General features: G+C 45.9%; 1 protein-coding gene across 14 annotated transcripts in view; it reads left to right on the forward strand.

The window, feature by feature from the left end:
* KALRN (kalirin RhoGEF kinase) overlaps positions 1 to 22,294 on the forward strand; it is a 637,395-nt gene that overhangs the window by 265,068 nt on the left and 350,033 nt on the right. For all 14 annotated transcript variants that reach the window (XM_046658061.1, XM_046658067.1, XM_046658063.1 and 11 more), the window contains 3 exons: positions 145 to 336; positions 3,971 to 4,102; positions 7,286 to 7,516. In XM_046658061.1, coding sequence (XP_046514017.1) covers positions 145 to 336; positions 3,971 to 4,102; positions 7,286 to 7,516 — 555 coding nt within the window. The remainder of the gene's footprint in view (positions 1 to 144; positions 337 to 3,970; positions 4,103 to 7,285; positions 7,517 to 22,294) is intronic.

A 22,294-nucleotide genomic window follows, 5' to 3' on the forward strand; every position in this document is an offset into this window, starting at 1 on the left:
TGCACGAGTGTGGCCTATACCAGCCTCTCTCATACTTTTTGTTTTGGGTAGCCTCCTTCCCCAAATACTCACCCACCGCAAAAGTACTCAATGGACACCTCTTCAGCCTGCCCCACTAAGCACTCCCTCTCCTTTGCTTCCCAGAATGCCTATGTCAACATCAACCGCATCATGTCCGTGGCTTCCCGCCTCTCTGAGGCTGGTCATTATGCCTCACAGCAAATCAAGCAGATTTCCACGCAGCTGGACCAGGAGTGGAAGAGCTTTGCAGCTGCCCTGGACGAACGCAGCACCATCCTTGCCATGTCTGCGGTATTCCACCAGAAGGCTGAGCAGGTGAGGCCTAGGGAACTGCTGTGGCTGCTGTTGGTGGGAAGGGTGGATGGGCAGGGGAAGGGCAGGGTGGGTGTGCATACGCATTCGGTAGAGAGCCCCTCCTCTCTTTTTGAAACACTGAAGACCCTCTGAGTAGTTGCAGCAATACCCCATGTTCCACCACTTTCCTGGCCCCTGTGTACACAAAGAAACATTGGTAAGTCATGGTGGTTTGTTTAACATCCAAACAAGGAGGAACCCAGAGCCTGTTTATATTCTGCTTGGCACTTTAGTGTTGTGTGTGCATGTGTGTGTTGACTCTCTGCTTAGTTTGTATTCCCTGAGCATAGACCAAAGAGGGGAAACTAAATTGATCACTGAGTGCTGAGAGCAGGGGGAAGCTAATTTTACGTGAAGCATTTGCTATGGATAGTAATAATGTAATAATAATAAAATGGATGGAAATAATAATAATTTGTTGCCATTCTTTTACTGACATTGGCCAGTGACATTACTAACCCCTTTTACAGAGAGGAGCACTGAAGCTCGGAGAGATTCAGTGAGCTGCCTAAGATCCAGTGGTTGGAGCTGCTCCAACCAGCTCATGGAGAGCTAACTTAAATTTTCAGGCATTTTGTGAGTTAGTTGTCAAACATAGCCATTACTTAAAATTAAATTATATAAACTTACATTAACTATGTCATATTAAAAGCAAAGGTAATAAATATTCAAAACCCATCGCTCCCAATTATTTTACTACATTTTACTATTACCTATGTTCTTGAGGTTATTTATATCTATTTATCTCTATGGTGCAAATACTATACAGTGTGGGCTACTGATCATCTCTTCCCAACTCCATATTCTGTGATGTCACGTGGGTAGCTTGAAATAGACCAAGGTGGACATTTTACACCATGGAAGTCAGCAAATGCTACAAACCAGGGCTTGATTTATTATTTCATTGATTGTTATAAAGTCTTAAGGCAATGAAGGAGAAAATATTTAAAAATGCAGACTAAACTTAAAAATGTGTCCTCTCTGTAGCTGTTACATTGTGAATAGCACACAAAATTGAGGAAATATTCTTCTGATATTCAAACACTATTATTCCATTCAGCAAAGAAATCACTCACATCACTGATGAAGAAGTAACGTTCTGACATGGGTCTTCAGATATTTTTCACTTTTGTCTTACACCTTAACATAAGTGAAAATATAACCAGCTTTTGTGTTGGAACTATATAAATTTGTCGTTTGCAGACAAAAGCATCCTGTGAGAATCAACTGGCTAAATGGAATTTATTATAAGGAGCATTTTATCTGTTATTATTCTTTGTAAATTATGTGCTATACATCCTTTATATCAGTAAAATTTTTAGTACACTGTATATATACTTTATGTGTACATACACACAAACATACATGCACATATATATGTATACATATATATGCTGGTTATTAAACATTTTCTAACACACAACTGTGAAAATCACACAATCTATGGGCAGCTAGGATTTCAACCTAGGTGTGTCTAACATTGAAGCCTGTGGTCTGAACCTTTAAATTTCTTTCTTTGTCTGACATTTGGGTAGCTCACAGATAACGGAGAGTCAGACACCAGATCATACCTTAAATCTCTCCCTCTGTTACTTCTCCCTCTGTTACATGGAAGGCACATGGGATAATTGAAAGAGTCTAGGCTTTGAGGCCAGACACATGTAAGTTCTAATCATTAACTCTTAGGCAAGTCACCTTACCATTCTGAGCTTGTTTCCTCATCAATGTGGGGACAGTCATAAAGCTCACAGTGCTATTGTAAGGATTAGAGATGGGGCACATAAGGTGCCTAGTGTGCTTTTTAAGGGGTAGACATTATTACTGTAGGTGTTTGTTCAACATGGTATCCTAGCATCTCTGTGTTTCCTCCACCTGTGTCTGTTTCCACCTGAGACCTTCCCAAAGAGTGAAATACCGTGTCATAAGTCAGGGGCAGCCCTACGTATTGAGAGGATTCTAGCCCTTTTTTTTTTTTTAAGGGTGATGGTGGTAGTGAGTGATAGTGACTGGTTCATTCTTAGGGCCATGAGAATATTCGTGTCTAATCTCTTGTTCTTTCTTCAACCCTATTGCTTACACCCTTTATTCAGGGTTCATCAAGATTGTCAAGGGAGACTCAATGCTTCCCTCTCTGTCTCTTTGTCTCTCTCTCCTTGAGCTGACCATTTTGTGGGATCTGCTGTAGGACTCCTGTTAGAGTATTACAGAGAAGTCCCAAGGGCCTTGTAGAGGCGGTCCCCCTACGAATGTCAAGTTGCTTTCAGGTTCCTCTGTAAAATGGTTATTGGCAGAGCAAAGAATCTTCTGAGATGTGAGCAAGTACATGCAGTCTGATACTGGATGACACCCAGCATTCTTCCAGAATTGTTAAGAGATGGCCTAATGTGATAAAGACATACAGAATGAAAAATCAGCCACAACAGCCAGCAGACTAGAACTCAAGCAGTTGCAGCAACTGGAGGAGTCAACTTTTATTGATGTTTCCTGACTTGGATTAGTTTGGATGAGAAGCAATTTTATTTGTATCTATTTTTTAATACAATTTCCTCAGGTATTACCAGTCCTTCAGGGAAACTCATAAACTATGCTTCTTTATAGCTGGGGGAAAAGAAACATGCCAAACAATGGATTTAAGGCAATTTTTTCAATGCACTTATCTAGGCAGCTCTTTATCGTCCTCATATGGGCTGTTCTAGGCAATGAGATAAAAAGGTATTTAGGCAATTAATTTAAATGGAGCTGTGCACCCAGGCGAGAGGAATCACAGACAGAACCACTCCAGACTTTTGGGTGAAGAATTATTTGCATTTTAGAGGTGTATTTTTCCACTCAATAAATCCGAGTGATTTCAGTTAGCTCACCCTTTGAGCGTGGAGACCCATAGTCTTCCACAGTTGTTAATTTTAATTTTTAAATAATTTAATGTCTGTCAAGATCCATATCTGTGTATCACATCCCAGGAGCCACTGCCACTGTTGGCACAGTATAGCCTCTCCCCCTAAGCTGCCCCTCCCCTCACCCACACCTAAGGCTACTGACCCAGCAGCGGGGTTCTTCTTGAGTGTTAATCCCCATCCCCTGTGGGAATGATCTCTGCAAGTTCCCTGGGGTGTCTGAGGGTCATGTATGAGGTGTTCTTTGCTTCTCTTCACAACTCAGTGTACACACTAGAAAGGATGTGTGTGCAAACATCCCGTTATATTACACGCAGCCCCTCACATGTGCCCATGAGTGTGCACGGGACAAGAAACTCTGACATATACACGTAATGTAGTGAGCTGTTTCCACACCTGTATTTTATAGTCAATGTGTGGATATAGCCTGTTGAACACACAGATGGCTCCCACCCCCAGCAGTTTCATAATAGCCATCTTTGTTTGTGGAAGCCACACTTCCTAAACAGGCACTGGGTCGGACTTCTTACATGGAGTTAGTATTTGTAGAATTAAAGTAAAAACTCCACTCTCTGCAGTGATCTCTGAAGGCCTCCAGAGGTCCTGATGCTTCTTCCCAAGGTGTCTGACCATCTCTACACCATCTGCCCATTGCCCACCCCCAGTGCTCCCACACTGACCCAGCTGGTATCTCCTTCCAGTTCCTGTCGGGAGTGGATGCCTGGTGCAAGATGTGCAGTGAAGGTGGCCTGCCGTCCGAGATGCAGGACCTGGAGCTGGCAATCCATCACCACCAGTCCTTGTATGAGCAGGTGACCCAGGCCTACACGGAGGTGAGAAATGAATAGGACACCCATGGGTCCTGGGCATATGGATGGGTGGCAAGAGTACTGGCCTGATGCTGTGAAATATCCTTGGTGGAACTGAAAAGAAAAGAGGCCATTTTTCTCTCTTTGGAGACATCTTTAAGGTCCTTGATCTGTGAATGACAGCCAGGAAGCAGAAAAGATGCGGTCATCAGCAGGCACTACCTTGGTGTGCATGCACACAGACACACGCCCCCCTACACCTGTCTCATCCTATGGTGAAGATCGGACTGTCTCCTCTGAGGGAGGAATATAAGAAAGCAGCCCTGTGCTCCTCTGCAGTTTGCTGTTTGGCTGGCGTGTTCACACTAGCCCTACTACCCCTTTTATGAAGCAGCTCATCAAAAATTACTAATTTTCTCACTAGAAGGTCCAGAGGAAAATACACCACCGGGTAGAGACGGTGTTTGCAGGAGCGAGAGGCTGCCATGGAAATGCAGACATTCTAAAAGACCCTTCCACTGAAAAAAATCAAAGGCTGGGAGCATGGTACAAAGTTGAGAACAGGAAAAATTGTCTTGACGTTCCTTTCAAGGTGAAAGGAGAGGGGCACATAGGTGTATCGGTGTGAACATAACGCGAGCAAGTGGTTCACTAACCACTTACTTAAGTGGCAAGAATTCTGAGGGAGAGATGTGAGGGATGTAAAGAGATGGGCTGGGGAAGGAAGCTGGGCAAGGAGGGGAGAGTGCGTTCACATCCAGCCCGTGGCTTTCCTCTGGGGCAAAGTCAGAGCAGTGTTTGTCAGAGTGGGTTCCTGGACCACCTGCCTCAGGTGGTCTTGTTAAAGGTGTGCTTGTTAGAGGCTCAGGTTCCTGGGTTCCATCTCAGACTGGTAATCAGAGTGTTAAGTAGGACCTGGAAACTACATTTTAATTAATATCACCCCAGGTGAATTTGGTGCATGTTGAAGTCAAAGAACCAAGGGTGAGAGTGAGGGTTTTTGCCACAGTCAAACTGAGTTTGAATCCTGGCTCTCCTTACCAGCTGTGTGACCTCAGGCAAGGTACTTACCCACTCTAAGCCTCAGTTTTTTCTTCTGTGAAATGAAGGTGATAACACCTGCTTGTAGTTTGAAGGGTTATAAAGATAATGCCTGTAATGCACTTGGCCCAGTGCCTGACAGTAATAATTGCTAAAAAATCGTAACAGCTTTGTCATTATAGGAGGCAGAGAGGAGGGCTTGTGAGCCAAATATGATCTCATCAGCTCTGATCCGAGGCTTTCTCTTATACGAGAATTGTACCTCTGTCCCTAGGTCAAGAGTCTCTAAATTTATTCCTTGTAAAATACAAAAATAGAAAGTACAAATGAGATTAGTATTATAGTAACACACTTCACACTTGAGGGTGTGAGTGTTATTATATAGAAAGACAGTATTCTCCCAATTTGTTCTCAGGTCCGAGCATTGTGGGGTGTAGACGTTCGCTCCAAGCCCACTTCAGAGGTCAGTGGGCTGCCCCTGCCTCCTACAGATGTGGACTGAGGCACAGGACTGGAACCCATGTTCCCATGGATTTCAGGACTTGGCCCTCCATCTCTAATCACCCTGCTCTGGACAAAAGACAGCATTTACTCAGAATTCCCTGAAGAGAGCTCTCCTGGGTTTGACCGTAGGATATTTGTCTTATTCACGTCTCTGGAGGGCGTTTCCTCTGTATTATTTATAAGGTTCTTCATTGCCCCCTACCCTGGCAATACATCATGGAGGCAGACATGGTGGGATGGGGTAGATAGTGGTGGTCACCTGAATTGGCCATATTCCTCCAGCCAGGTTTCCTCTCCTGTGTCAGCTGCACTCTCTATCGGCACTCTTCTTAATAATGCCCCAGCCCCACATGCGTTTCTGTTGCCCCATGAGGAGAGGGAGTGACAGTCACCTCTGTGTTCCAGAACCCCCAGACAAGCTATTATCAGGACGTGAAGGTGGGGTGAGGGGAGGCTGTGAGCTCAGCAAACAACTCCCCATTCATCATCATAAGGCTGGAGGTGGGAGCACACCTCCTTCCCCATCTTGCTGGAAGGAAAAGACCATTTCAACTCCAAACCAACTTTGATTTCATTGTTGACCAAATAATTTGAGGTCTTAAAATTCCTATCAATTCCCTAGTCACCACTGTTTTAAATTGGAAAGATGCATGTTCTACTGGGTACTCTGCCAAGCACTGGAGGGCCACAGATGTTGATAAGATGATGCCACTTTCCAGAAATACTGGTGCCTGTAATTGCACCAGGATTCCAATGAGGAAGGACAGAGAATGTCCCCCTACTGTCAGCACTGAGGGTGAGTGTTGGGGAACCCAGGATCATGGTTGTTGTGTCCACAATCTAAGGGTCCCTCCCTTACTCTGCACGTTCTGGAAAGATGGGGATGTTACCACTTTCAGGAGAAAAAAAGAGGTTGTATAGAAGGAGAGCAAAAGAAGGATAAATATGAAAGAAAGGAAATAAGACAGGAGAGAGTGAGGATGATGATAACGCAGATAGAATTGGTAGCCAAAACTACATGTCAGGCCCTATTCTAAGGGGTCTATGTGTGTTAACTCATTTAATCATCACCACAACTCTAGGAGGTATAAACCATTACTATTCCTATTTTACGGACAAGGAAACTGAGGCCCAGAGAGGTTGAGTAACTTGCCTCTGGTCGCCCATCTAGAAGTTTAGAGCAGGTCGAGGAAGGTGAAGAAGAAAGAGGGAGAGAGGTTTATGCTTCCGACACATGTTCAGCTTCATTTCTGAACAGAAGTTCTGCTGCCTGACCTGGTTAGTGAGTCAGTCAAAATGTTTATGACGTACCATATGCCAGGTACTGTTCTAGACATGGGGAAAGATGAACAGGGCAGAGTTCCTGCCCTTGTGAGGCTAAAATTCACAGGAGAAAGAGACTTTGATTCAGGAGTCTCACAGACAACTGGCTGCTGACCTGGCAGCTCCTCTCCCCCAGGATTCCGGGATGCCCTGCCCTCCCCTGGGCTGCGAGCTGGGCACCAGGGCAGCTCTGGATGGCACATCTTTGGTTGTCATGGGTCTGGGTAGGATTGAGATTCTCAGCCTCAAATCAGGGGACCCCTGGACAGTCTCTCCTTGCCTTTCTGTGCCCTGCGTGCATCTCTACTCCCTTGACTGGACCTTCTTTCCTTCTTGCAGGTCAGCCAGGATGGCAAAGCACTGCTGGATGTGCTGCAGCGTCCCCTGAGTCCTGGGAATTCTGAGTCCCTCACAGCCACAGCCAACTACTCCAAGGCAGTGCACCAGGTGCTGGATGTGGTGCACGAGGTGCTGCACCACCAGCGGCGGCTCGAGAGCATCTGGCAGCACCGCAAGGTGCGGCTCCACCAGCGGCTGCAGCTCTGTGTCTTCCAGCAGGACGTCCAGCAGGTAACAAGCTGCTTCCCCGCATCTGGCATCCATCCCAGGGAGGCAGTCCCGACCTAGGTGATCAGGCCTGGGGACACCTGATTTATTGGAAGGAAGAGGCAGTTCAGCCCCAGCTGCACCCTCCCCAATACCATCTCGACTTGTTAACTGCAGTCATGTGACATAGCTTTCCTGAGGGGAGAGCTTGACCCTCACTGAGGCATGAGCTTTCTGGACAACTTCAGGGTCTGGGGGATTATCTGAGCTCTGTCAGGGTTGGCCCTCACATAAAATGAGCTCACTTCTCTATCAGGGATGCAGGTGGCCTGCCAGAGTTGGCCTGTGGTGGCATATAGGGACCTTAAAGGATTCTTTGGCAGGATTGTACTTGGGAAACCAGATTTAAAACATGGGCTATTGATGACTGTATGTTCCGTGGTTAGAGGTTATTTCTGGCTTAATCTGTCTTTTTGCATTATACCAGTCATAGCGTTTTCCTTTACCGGAAATAATAAAGAAATGGTTATGTTACTGACTATAAAAGGACAGTCTTGCCACAAATGCCCTTTTTGGATGAAATAACCCATTATACTTTCTGTGTCTCTGAGTAGGCCCCTGGGATCTTTGCTCTGAGAACTGACACACTGGGGGAGGGGGTGCTAGTAGGGAGCTGGAGACTGAAGTTGAGGCTTAGCGTCATCTCCCTGGGGGTTCACCGTGAGAGGCTGGGATTGGGGCACTCGTCTTATCAGACTTTTCTGTGGCCACCGTGTAATTTCAAGATTATACGTATAAAAAGTGTTTCACTCTCCTTCCATACCTTCTGTGATTGACCAGGTGTAATCCAAAACTGTATGGAAATATACATGGAAAATTGAGAGCCCACTGGACATGTCCGCCGACTATTGGTTCCCTTCACAGCTGTTGTTGTGGGGCCCTGGTGCTGGGTGTCCTGAGACAGAGGCAGGATGGAGGGATAGCGGGGCATCCTGTGACTGGCTGTGACACCCTCTGGGTGCAGGGTCGCTGTGCAGTCAGTCCCAGGACTAGGTAGGCCTTCACAGTGTCCTCCCTTCTTGGGCTGCCCTAACTCCCTTGCAGAGTCCCCCCACCCCTCACCCCCAGCTGGGGTAGTGATTGAGTCATCAGAGGCGACACCTCCGCCTCAGGAGAGACCGGCACTGCTTGTGTGCTGGCCCCAGCTCTGAAACCCTTGTGGGGCCTGCTGGGAATGGAGAAGCAAATGAATCAATTGCCTACTCCTGCCATCTGGAACTGTCCAGATAAATATATCATCCCTGAGCACAGGAGAGCACGGAGTCCGTCCGTGATTGAGACAAAGTGAGGTGCCAGCCTCCGGAGGCGCACAGAGGGGGCGTTACTGTATCACTGAACTCTGAGTGACTCACAGAGATTATCTGGCTACAGATCGTGCAGCTTCCTTCTCTTTTCGTGGCTGTTCTACTAGGATGGGCCCTGGAGAGGGGCAGCGGGGCTGTGAGGAGGGTGGGTGAAAGACCTCCCTAGCAGGAGCGCGACATCCACACTTGGACTATCTGGGCACTGCAGTTACAGACTTTTCTGTGGCCACCATGACATCTACACTAAAGCTAGGAAAAAGTGTAGTAAAACTACACCGGTGGCTATTCTACGTCATGCTCTTAAAAATAAGAGCATTTCTAGAATTAAGACCCTATCAATTCATCTCTACTGTAGAAATCACATTGTTGGCACTGAAGAAAAACAAGCAGATTATGAAGTGGATGTGATGAGGTTTGAAATTTTCAAACTGAATTCCCCAGAATGGTTAATTTCCTTGTACTTTTCAGAATGTATGAATATGACTTCTGAAACACGACTTCCTTCACCCAGTGTCCCACTTGCTCGCTCTCTCTCTCACCATGTATTTGACACTGGGACAGATGCTCAAAGAAAAATGTGAAAAACAAGAGCTACCAAACCTGGTGATGGGTCTCAAATGCTTCCCTGACACCCAAACCACCATTAGTGCCCGACAGGTGTCTGAGCTTCAGAAGGCTGCTGGATGTAATCCACTCAAGGGTCAGAGGGAAAGACTTGGACTTTGGTCTTCTGACTCCAAGAAACGTTATACGTTTATTGTTTTTGATTTTGCATGTTTCATCTCTTCTATTCTGGTATCTCCTTGAGAGTAGAAACCATGGCTTCTTCCTCCCTCTGCACCTTACGGCTCTTAGCTGTGTCTGGTATGAAGCTGGGGTTCTCTTTGTATTTGCTGGCTTGAGCTGAAGTTATCATTGGAGGACCCCCAATTTCTGCTTCTGTTAAGGGAACGCCATTTATCCCTCCATCCCAATCCATCCAGTAGTTGCCAGTGAGTAGCTGGAGCCTGCGTACAGGAATTATGATATGAAAGTCTTGAGGGTCCCAGATATTTACAACCCAGGCAGAGGACTCAGGGACATACCCTCAGTGCTCACCAAGTATCCCAGTGCTCATTAGTTAGTCAGCAAGCGTGGGCCTCTGCAGTGGGCCCAGCACTGTGAAGGTTCTGGTGAGATGCCTGGTTGATTAGAATGGCACAGACATACGCATTTGAAAATAGAGAGGGCAGGTCTACCACAGCATGCCAGTCAGCGTGCAGGGTAATAGAGTATTGATGGAGCAGTTATAGGCAGAAGCGTGAGAAGTCAGAGTTGGTGTCTTGAAGAGGAGAGAATTGATTGAACCCTGTAATCTGGATCTAAGACTCCTGAGTACATTTGGGATCCAGAAAGGTTTACTCAGCAGCCTCAGTGGGAAGCTTGTGAGCGAGCATCAGAGGCTGGGGCAACATAGAACTTAGATAAGAGCGTGGCTCTGGAGTCAGGTGGCCTGGGTTTCAGCCCCGCTCTGACAAGTCTTGGCTGTATGACCTTGGTCAAGTCATCCCACCTCTGGTGCCTCAGTTTCCTCACCTCTAAAATAGAAATGTCATAGTATCTACCTCATTGGACTGAATGAGATACAGGTACAGGGCTTAGCACCCTACCTGCCTAGCATGGAGTGCATCCTCCATCAGTGTTGTCTGGGTTGGGTCACATCATCTTTGAGTGGTACTCAGGCGCCCCCTGGTGCTTGTGCTGTTGGGCACCCCAGCATGATTCTCCTGTTTTACAGTAGCAACTGCTTCGTGGGTCTTGGGTCGGCTGAGTTCCATTTCATTCAGTGATAAAATCTCAGAGCTGTCAAGGACCTGGAAGAGCATCCAGTCTGACTGACTATATAGTCTAGAAAATTGAGGCCCAGAGATGTAAAGTAATTTGGCCATAACCACTGGCCATAACCAAGCAGCTAGTTAATGGTAGTGCCAGGACCAGAAGCTAAGTCTTCTGGCGCCCAGTCCAGGTCTCCTACAGAAAAGCCACACAAGAGAGGAGGCAGGGAGACAGAGAAAGACAGGAAGAGAGACGGGGAGCACACATGCATGTTACCTAGAGGGGGGAAAGACAGACAGACACATACACATACCCCGAAACAGGGAAAGACAGACAGACAATGGGGGAAGAAGAGAAAGGAAGAGAGATTTAGAGACAGAGAGAGGAGAATCAGATGTACATGAGATGGGAGGAGAAAGAGAAGGAGGAAGGTGGGGGGAGGTGCAGAAGAGAAAGAAACAGGGACTCCTGCTAGTGGAGGGAGGGAGAGCGAGCCAGCCTCTGCCTGCCTGACTCCTTGCCCCGTTGCCATTTCTGGGGGTGGTCTTTGCCCAAGTAGGAATACTTTGCCCTTTAAGGGCCCAAAGCAGAGTAAAGCAGAGACATGAAAGCCAAAGATGGACTCCAGTGGAAAAGAGATTCCATTTAAATATCTGCAGCCAGAACTGCCCTGACAAAGCCATCCCTGTCGTAGCCCTCCCTTGGGTCTCAACGGCTTTCTCTTCCCTGCTGGGCTTGGAAGCAATGGAAATAAGTCTCTAAGGATCAAACTGGAACTTGGGTTCATTAAGCTGCAGAAAGGTGTGGGTAGGGCACACTGCCATAGTATTGCTACTGGAATAATTTTCAGTACTATTGTTTTTCCAGTTTAGAGTGGGACAGTACTGAGCAACAGCCAAGAAGGGCGCTCCGTGACGGCATCAGCCGATCTTCACCTTCTGTCTGTTATTCTCCTCTAACTCTTGTGGCTTCCCCTGGATGTAAAGGACTACTTCCAAGCCCAGATAGACCTGACTTTGTGGTGAGAAGAAAAAGAGAAGCTAGGTTCTTGATCTTGCTGGAAGACGCAAATTCCATTCCATTTTCTCATAGCCAGAGCAACTGTTTTGAGCACTCTCTGCGGGCCATCTTGTTCTGCTTCTCCTTCTTCTTCTCCCTCTATTTTTGGCAAGAATAAATTGAAGTGTTTTGGAACACCTACTATGTACAAGGCCCTGGGCTAGGAGTAGAGGTCTCTGACCTGAGAGAAGACAAATACACCTAAGGATATATGAATGGCACAAGTCTGTGTTCAAGGCCAATGGGTTGGTGGAGTCAGAACAGGAAAGGTTCCCTGTGATTGGGGTGGGATTTGCACTGGCCCTTGGAGCTCAGGCAGAGGAGAGGAGGATGATGTTCCTGGGGAAGTCCAGGAAGCAGAGAGCTAAGGTACAGCCAGGGGACAGGGAAGAGGAAGTCTACCTGGGTGCTGCTCCTGGCAGCAAAAGTAGGAAGTAAGGCTGGAAGGCGTAGGGGTGGTCTCGGTGTGGGTGGGACAGTGACACATTTGAGGATACCTTGCTCTCCGTTAAAAACAATGTCTCTGTTTTTCAGCAGTCCAGTCAGGTGAGCTAGTGAGAGGCAGTGATGGCAGGATTTATCTGGCTCAGTGACTTTCCATTCTGAATGAATGTATTAATATTAAAGTCCATAGTTCTTGTACTACAAATGAATCTCACCTGTTTCTATCGGTTTTTCTGGAGCCTCACATGGAAAATTATAGCTCTTACTCTGTCAGCTCTTGCCTGCCAAAGAATGTGTAAAAAAGGATTTGAGAGTAATTTTTTTTCAACTCCAGATATTCAATCTTTCACTAGCTCTAGTGACTATAGCCCCTTAATCATACTAAACCAGTTTGGGCATTATATAATCCACTTGACAGCTTTGCATAATAAAAAATGAGCACTTTGGGTTGCGCATAGAATGATTAGTTAGAAAAAAGTGACCAGAATGATGATGGGTCCAGTAATGAACTCTTCCTATACGAAGGAAGGGTTAAAGCATCCAAGATGGAAAATGCTCAGGCACAGTCCCAGACAGATCAGGGAACATATACAAGGGAGAGCCAGCTTCAACCGACTGGCTACTTGGTGGGTACTTTGAGGAGGAGATTGAAACATCAGAGAGATGGTTGGATTCCAGCCCTGAGATTTTGTTACCGGGATTAAATGTGTGTATAAAACTTTTATTGATCAAAGCTCAGGATTCATCATCTTTATGAGGAAATATGATTGATCATCTAATCCCTTCACTTGCCTTTTCCTATTTAATCTTCCAACACTTTGAGGCAGGGTAGGTGTTAGTTTGGTCCCCATCTTACTGATGAGGAAATTGAGGCTTGGAAAGGTGGAGTGAACTTGCCCATGTTCACACAGCTAGTGGCAGAGCGAGGATTCAACCCAAGTCCATGTACCCTCTGGGTCCGCACTCTTAACCTCTCTGCTCTGCCCTGGGCGCTATGCTAAATAACAGGAATGCAGAGAGATACAACCCCTGCCCTTGAGGGCTTTACGATTTAGTGCTGGAATGCCATTGCTCAAAAGGCCCTGATAGATTACTTGGTCCTAAAGGATGAGACTTGCCCAAGGTCATATAACCTCTGACAGCTGAGATTCATCCTCAAACTGCCTGTCCAGTAAGACCCACATAGTCGTACTTACACCCAGACACTCTTTTCCATCTGTTCCATCGTTGTAAAATTGCCCTCTACAGTTAACACAAATTTCCCTAAAACAGACGCTACCCATTCTCATTTGTTCTTTACAATCCTAATTATGTTAACTCAGCATTTCCGATGCTTTCCTTTGTAGCATATATCTTGAATGCTGTCCGTTTGTCCCTGGTAGTATTTAGCAGTGTTAAAGATCTCAGTTAAGTTTTTTGATGGTGATAATCCAATCATCTAACTACATTCAAGGAGATAATAGATGATTCTTTGGGCAGGGTGAATGCCCAGAAAGAGCAGGATTGAGGCTCAGCTGGGAGTTAGGACAGGGAGAGAGGGAGGGCTCTGCTTCTCAGGGTGGCTTTCTGATTGGAGTGAAAATAGGGAAGCATGCCCATCCGCCTCTTTGGTGTCTCTGATCTTAGAAGGAGCCCACTATCCCTCTCCCCTTAGTAGAAGGCTGGTTCTGAAGGCTGTGTTCCAGTCCTCTCTGTGTATTCCCTAGCTAGAATTGGCAAGGTTGGGGAGTGAGCTTTATAGGCTTGCCTCTGACATGCTCAGACCCTCCTGCCTGGGAACTTCATGGACTCCTCCTCCCTTCTGCACTCTATTTCCCACCCCATTCCTGTCTGCCCTACTTTCCGTCTTCCTCTCTTCTCTTCCTCACCATGGCTTCTCTCCTGGTGCTTGCTTTGATTTTCTGAAGGCAAACTCTGTTTTGCCTGAAGAGTGGTCCTTTGTGTGGGGGGAGCACCTTCCTAGGAAGGACCTGGATTCCTCCATCTGACAGGGTTGGGAGGCTGGTGGGGCCTGGGAGGCAGTGAGAAGAAAAGGCCCCTTCTCAGGAGTTACTGAGCCTCAGGCCTTTCTTGATCTGGGTAATTTTAAACACCTTTAGTGTCCTCAATTCCTTTTTTATTATTATGTTAACAAGTAACAAGAAAGTCACCATCCAGGGTCACTTCTTTCCGATAACCCCTATGCGCAGCATATCTTTCACCTCAACATGCTATTTCTGGAGCCTTGAATACCAGGCTAAAGGATAAAAGACTCACACTTTATAACTAGTGGGAGCTATTGGAAGATTTTGAGCAGAGGAAACAGGTGACCAGAGTGAAGGTCTGAGATAATTTGGTGCCAGTAGAAGCCTGGGTTGGAGTGGAAAGATCCTGGGAGCCACAGTCATGCTGTGGCCATAGGACTTGAACTAGGGTGATGAGGCAAGTGTGGATTTGAGAGCATTTGTGAAAAAAGTCACTGGAAATTGCTATCCGTTTTGTTATGGACAACAAGGGATTTGTCAAGTGTGAATCTGGAACTGTATTTTTCAAAAGGTGGCCCTTTGACTCCTGGCATTAAAATCATCTGGCCAGAGTGGTGGACTTGTTAAAAATACAGTTATCTGGCCCTAATTCCACACTTTCTGATTCAGAATCTGTGGATGAGGTGGTGCCTATGTTTTGAAAAGAACCCTGGGTGATTCTTAAGCATTCTCAAGTTTGAGAACCTCTGACTTAAGTGATTCAAGCTTTAGTGATGAAAAGTATGGTGACACCATAAACAGACATTGAGGGACAAGAATGAGGAGATTCTCTCAGGGAGGTACCATAGGCAAAAGCAACTTCCAGTCACTCAGTCTTGACTCTATTGGGAAGGGAGAGGCGTGGGCTGGCTGGGAGTGGAGGGCCCTGAGGGAACGAGGGAGGGGGCTGAATCTTTGGGTCCTCTGGTCTCTTAGCCAGCTTCCATTCAGCATCGCGTCTGTCAGGAGAAAGGACCACAGTTCTCAGGGGAAGGAGAGACTATACACTGCTAATGAGTTTCAGCTGAGCCCTTTCAGAAAAATGATGGCTTCTCGCACCATAGCAAGACATTTATTTTGATCATACTTGTTCCAAAGAGGGGACAGGAAATAAATTGCTGGTAATTGGGCATTTCAAGTCGCAGCCCGATGGGAAGCTGGGTGGTACTGGCAGCGTATGAGCCGTTCTCCTTCAGAACTAACGTTTAGTATTCTGTGCAAGGAGACAGAAATAATGATTTGATGGACTGTCCTGGGTGCTCATTCACGTCGTGTGTACTTGAGCCTTGAACAGAACAAAATGTGTTGTGGACACCTGATGGCATGTAAACTCTCCTTCACTGACCTCAGAATGATGGCTTTGCAAAGAGTGTGGAGGCTGGGGGCTGGCAGGTAGTTGCTGAGAGGGAGGAGTTCTAAAGTTTACTTAAAAAAAGATAAAACTTCTTGGTTGTTTTGCCATGGATCAAATTGCAACACAAACTTAATAACCCATTTCATATAAGATGCTTAACCAGACAGAGCCAGATGAGGGAATCAGAGAGTTGGCATTCAATTCCACATGTACTTGCAAAACGTCTATATTTCCTTTAATGGTTTTTGCCCTTTATCAGATTGGTTGAGTTCATTCACTCATTTATCAGGAAGTGCTCTTGGAGAACACAGCAGTGAACCAAACAAAGCTCTGCCCACGTGCAGCTTAAATTTAGGAGGTAGAGGGAAAAACACCACCACAAACAAACAGCTATGTGGTAGATCATATAGTGACAGCCAGGGACGGATGAGCAGAGAGCTCAATGAACAAGCCACCGGAGGTGCTTAAGAAGACCTTCCAGGCATGTGAAATGGGACCTACGAAGTCCTTGAGACCAGAATGAGCTGCATGCATTCACGAAAATGGGAGAATGGCCAGAGTGACTGGTGAAGAGAGAGCAGGGAAAAGGAGTAAGAAGTTTGGAGAAATAGGCTGATTCCAGATCCAGTCAGGCCTTATAAGCTATGGAGAGGATTTGGATTTTCTCAGTGTGATCGGAAGCAATTGTAGAGTTTCAATACGGGGACTGTCATGGTTATGGTTATAGAAATAGGTCTGAGGACTGTGTGGATGGCCCTGTCAAAAGTAAAAGGAGGGAGACCACTTAGAGGGCTGGTGGGTGAGTGAGGAAAGGTGGTGGCCTACACTAGGGTGGTTGTGGTGGAAACAGTGTACAAGAAAGAGTGAATAAGAAAAGACTCAGGCTTGTGGCTAAGCAGTTGGGTGAATTGTGGTATCTTTGGCTGAGACAAGGTAGACCAGGAGAGAAGGGGAGTGCAGCAGACAGGAATCAAGCGTTCTGTTTTAGATAAGTTGGAAGTGCCCGTTATATGCCAAATTGCAGAGGAAGAGTAGGCAGTTGGGTGTATGAGTCTCAATCTCAGGAGAGAAATTAGGACTAGAACTGTGAATATGGAAATTACCAGCACATAGATGATATTTAAAGCCATGGAACTGAATGAGATCATCAAGAAGTAAGAGAAGAGGTCCAGAACTAAGCCCTCGGGTATTCCAAAACTTAGAGGCTGGAAACTAGGAGGATTCAGAAAAGAGGACTGCAGTAGAGGTCAGTGAGCCAGTGGAATTCTCAGTGAGGATGGTGTCTGAGGAGCTAGTGAAGAAATGTTTCCAGAAAGGGGAGGCTCTTCCTTTTAAGTGGGGCTGAACAAGGTCGGCATCTCCATAAGGAGGGAGGGCCACAGTGGCCAAGGGATTCAGAGCCCGAGTGGATGAGGATGGCTTTGGTGGGAGGGCACCCCAGCACTGGGAATTCTCAGGGAAGAATGATCCAGAGTGGAGTGAGAGGGAGTCCCTGTGCAGGGGCAACCTGGTGCAGGGTGTCGGAGCCCAAGCAAGGTGAGCTGAGCATCTGTGTAAGAGGGTGGTCCAGCATAGGTGCAGAGACTGAGCAGGTTAAGAAGGCCATCGGTGAGGAGCAGGGGCTGTGGTATGCAGTGTCACAGCCTGGATGGAGTGAGGAGGGCATCCATGAAGGGAGGGCAGCTCAGCTTAGAGGATCAGAGTCTAAACAGGGTGAGGAGGTGTCCACACAGGGGGCTAGCCAGAGGACATTTATTAGGAAGTGGTCTTGGAATCAACCCCTGAGGAAGGGAAGGGAAGGGAAGGAGCAGGATTAGACAGAGGGTGAAGTTGAGCTGCAATGTCATCTCAAGGGAATCCCCAGCCAACCCTATGGGGCTGTTCTGAAGACTGGATGACCATTCAGGGCTGTCCCATGTTGGGGAGTGAGAACTGGGCCTTTATACACAGGAGTCTGTCACTGGGTGCAGGCCAACCGGGGAAGGGGTGCAGCTTTGGGTAAGATACTATCTTTAGCCAAGGGTAGTAATCCCCAAAGCATAGAGGAGATGAGGAGCAGCATGACCTGGCCTCGTGCTTGACAAAGAGCAAACTCTCCAAAGACAATAGTCTCTTCTTCCAAGGAGGGGAGCTGCTGCACCCTCAATAGAATAAAATAATGAAATATTCGAGTTGGAAGGAGATTCAGGGAGATGGTCTGATCCAACATTTGCATTTGAGGCAGTGAGGTCCAGAGAGGAGAAGGCACACACCCAGCTGGTCCACAACGGGTTAGGGGCAGAGCTGGGACAAGAACCCAGGTTCCTCTTGACCCCAAGGACGGTGTCTATAAGTTAGGGTGATCATTCTGGTGCCACATTTTAATGATGTTTTAGGAACCTAAAACACTTTTATATGTAAGTAGAGCTTAGATATCAACTTAAAAACATTGTTCCAAAGTTGGTTCCAAAGGGGCCTCCTGCACTGGGCTGAGTGATCCTAGTCTCCTCTAACACTAAGATTCTATCATGTTAGAAGAATCCAAAAAATCAGAGTCTGGAGACAGAAAGCGGCTAGGCCCTTGATTTTCTCCCATTAACTCAGATGCATGCATAGCCACTGTTCAGAAAATATCAATAGTTCTCTTCAAAAGGACTTTTCTCTTCTCCTTAGCAGCTAGAAAAAACTGTCTCCTCCCCTGAAAAGCACTGTCTTGATTGTGTGCTGGTTGGAATAAACACAATTAGATGAGGAAGAAAGGGGGTGATTAGGGAATTATGCATAATGACTGTTAGATTGGTTCCCAAATCCGGTTCAGGATGTGAGTATCTGTCTTGGAAAAGACTGTTCTGGGAAAGGACTAATTTCTGGTTGAAAAGTTGGGGCACAAGAAAGAAGGAAGAGCTTTACAAGTTGTCTGCAAGACTGCCTGCCTGCTGTGGTGGTGAGGGGTTCCCGGCTTACCTGGGCTTTTGTGCCCAATGACAGGGCAAGTCAGGCCTCTCCATTCAGGGTGCCTAAGCTGTATTTGCACCTGACAATCCATGGCTATAAACATTCATTGAGTGTCTCCTGCATGTGCAGTGCTGGCAGGGATGCTGGGGATGGAGGGAGGGTGAAAGGATAGGATACAGTGATGAAAACCCCATACTCCTTCGGGAGCTAACTACCTGCCAAGTGGGGCAGTGGAAAGGGTGGAGACACACAAAGAGAACTTGAATGCAGACTGTGAGAGATGCTCAGATAGAGTTATGATGGGAGTATGGAACTGGAGACATTCACCCCCAAGCTGTGTGTCGGGGGGATGAGTTTGAGTTTAGTTCAGTTCAATATGTCTTAAGCAAACCACTCTGTGCTGAGTACCATGCTGTCTCCTGGGATCACAAGGAGGTCAGAGTCTAGTGGGAGAGACTGGCTGTGGGCAATAATTGTGGTTTGAAAAGAATCAGAGAAGAGTGGTATCACCCCAGCCTGGGTGGATTATTAAAGAGAAAAGCCTTTCCAAAACCAGTGATTTTGAGATGGCGCCTAAAAGCTGAGTAGGAAGGAGCCTGAGAAGTTGATATGGGGAGAAAATGATGCAGACATTTCAAATGAAGTTAAAAATAGTGAGGGCAAAACTCAGGAGGTGAGAAGCAGCTTTTGGGGTGTTTAGGGGTGAGGCAGGAATTCACTGGAGGCAGGGTTGAGAGGGGGTGGGGCTGGCCACACAGAACTTTGCATGTCAGGTTAAGGGGCCCCTCAAAAACTGTATCCCGGTGGAATGCCCCTTCAAGAACACATGGTTAATTCCATTTATGCCTAAGTGTCTTCTTCAAATGGATTTGGTGTCCCTGATTTTTCATTATTAATATCCAGCTATTTTAACAATTTATAATTTATTTTTAAACCTTAGTATGTAAAATTGCTTCTTTGAAACGAAAGGCACATCTTGCCAGAATCAGATTGACAGCTATCATTGGGTGCTACTTCCCACTCAAGTTCAAAGGCACAACTGTCATTTATCAAAGCCAGAGTGCAAATATGAAAATTGGAAGAGAACTTTAGAAAAAGATGTCCTGTGTGCTAATCCCTCGTAACTCACTTGGGGTGACCAGTCCCTCCTTCCGTGCGGTTCGTGATTCAAGCTGTGCCCTAGGGCTCAGCCTTCCTCCTGCCTCTCCATCACCCCCATCCCCAATCAGCAAATCCTGGCCATGCTCCCCCCTAGATATTACTCAAACCTGTCTCTCCACACTGCCGTTAGCCGCATCTGAGCCACCATCGCCTCCTGTCAGGGTTTCAGCAGTAACCTCCTGTTCTCCCACCTCTATTCTCGCCTGCCTCCAGCTGATTCTCCACAAAGCAGTCAGAGCGATCATTTTAAGTGCAGGTCTCCTGAGGTCTGTCTCCTCCTTCCAGCCCTACAGTGGCTCTTAGGATGAATGCTGGAATCAGACTCAGCTCACCAGGGCCCAGCACTGTCTGGTCCCTGCCTTCTCTGGGCCTGTTTCCTACCCACGTCCTACTCAAGCCCTGCTGATCTGTTTAATTCCTCACTTGGTGAAGTGCCATTCTCTCAGGTCTCAGCTAACTTCTTCAGAGTTCTCACTTCTTCAGAGAAGCCTTCCCTGCTCGTTGGCACTTTTCACCTTTGCGATTAATGATGAATTGTGTGATTTCGCGTCTAGTGCTTGTTACCCACTTAGACCGAGTTCCTGGGGTCAGGGCCTCACTTGCAGTTGTTTAATACTGCACCCCGGGCTGTCTCAGTGACCTGCACTAGGGCACAATAAGGCTAGTAGATATCTCTTTCAATATGTGAATATTCATATCCCACATCCTGAGGACCCCTCAGATAAAAACAAAAAGATAAAACCTCCTATTGTTGGAAATGCTTAAATACCAATTCAAAGCTATCACTAAGCGTGATTAACTATCCTGTACTATCCTGACTATAACTGATAATTGAATGTTTTATATAAGATCTTGTGGATCAGAGAAATTAAACAAGGGGCAGCTAATAAGGGTTACCTCGATGCGTGCTTACACTTTGGTAGGTTCCGGGGTATGGCTAGTAACTCTGTTCTTCAACCAATGATGTTCAGATTCTGGGACTCACCAGAAACCGAGGGACATCCAGACTTCCAGTGCTGGGCCTTAATTTACGGTGTGCAGTGTAATGGTCAGGTGCTGCTGGTGTCTGCTCAGAAGCACCTTTCTCTGCTGAGCAGTCTATGCAGGAAACTGGACAGTATGGGGGACAAGGATGGGGGACATGGAATCAAGGGTCAAAGGGCCATGTGGTCCAAATGTGTGTATCAAGCCAGGCTGGCTCTAAATGAACTATCTGAAACAAAACAGTCAGAAATCAGCATTTTAAACAACACCTCATGTATTGATTATGTTTATCTGTCCTCAAGGACTTTTTCAGTTTCTATGTATTACTGAATTAATCGTGTTCACTTCTTAAACCATTGCCTTATATTTGTTAAATTGATTTCCGTGCAGTCCCTGAATCCTCACTGAGCTGCACGTTTTCCCCGCAGCTTCAGTTCTAATGGCAGAAGCTGGACTGAATGAGGCAATGTAACATCACAGAGCAGAGCTATGCTTAAGTGAAAGCCTCTCACGTATGAAATATATCGATTTTTAAGTGGTTACGGTAGAGCTAATTGAGTAAACTAAGTGTCACCAACTGAAAATGAATTGACATTTTAAAGAAAGCAAAATAACTTAAACAGGAAACAAACTGCTTTTAAAAAAAGTTTAAAAGTTATGAAATACCCCCCAGAGAGTATAAAAGCTAACCATTTGTGAACTAGTGGATGAAAAACACTCCTCTTTAACCAATTTGCTTTAGAATAACTACTTTTATTAGCTAGAGATAAAAAATGAAATGAAATGAAATGAAATTAATAAAAACAGTGCTGGACAAGCAGATCATACTCAGCTGCTCAAAACTAAATTAAAGAAAAAATTTGTAATCTGAAAGTCTGTCGTAAATTCCAAAGCATTCATGGAAGGCTGCAAGATAGCTCTTTGGTATATAAAAATTATTCTAAAGCTTCAATTCATTCTCATAAGGGGATTAATAAAAGTTTAAATATGCATAAAAATTGTAAAAGTGCACTGTTCATAGTACGCAATATATAGGGAACTTGGTGATTAGAAATACTGATCTTTGACCTTGCAAGCTGGTGCTCATCATCCCCTTTACGATACAGAATTGTGGGACCAAACCATGGCAAGCAAGTAACAACGCACTCTCCTGATTTTTTTGGTTGAAATTTCACTGTAAGTTATTTGGAGAACCGTGGGCCCTTCTTTCTTCTAAGAAAGGAATATTTAAAGTTCCTCTGGGTATGGCCTTTCAGTATTTGCAAAAAAGTGAAAATCCAGTTCCTTTACTACTGCAATTTGTTTTTACAGATGTTCCTCCAGAATATTCAAAAAACGTATTGCCAGAATTTGTTATGTAAAATGTTTAAAATCTCTACACCTAATGTTTAGATAAAGTCGTTTTTTAAAAAGCCGTTTTTTTCTTCATTTTAGTGGATAAGTACCTGACCTTCTGGCTTTGTTAAGTGGGTGTTTGCTAAACCTCATTTTTATATTCATAGGGGTGTTTCTCTGAACTAATACCATCTTGGTCTGGGCTTTATGATACTGTCACTGAAAGCTTTGAAGGCTTTCATACTTTGCACAATTGCAGGCAATAATTTATCTCAAATGGCAGAGGAAGTGAAGCCAAAGGCTAGATTCTGCAGAGCCAGAACTCCCCTGCCTGGCTCCACAGAATCAT

Source organism: Equus quagga, chromosome 4 (genome assembly GCF_021613505.1).
Source record: "Equus quagga isolate Etosha38 chromosome 4, UCLA_HA_Equagga_1.0, whole genome shotgun sequence".
NCBI classification, from domain to species: Eukaryota; Metazoa; Chordata; class Mammalia; order Perissodactyla; family Equidae; genus Equus; species Equus quagga.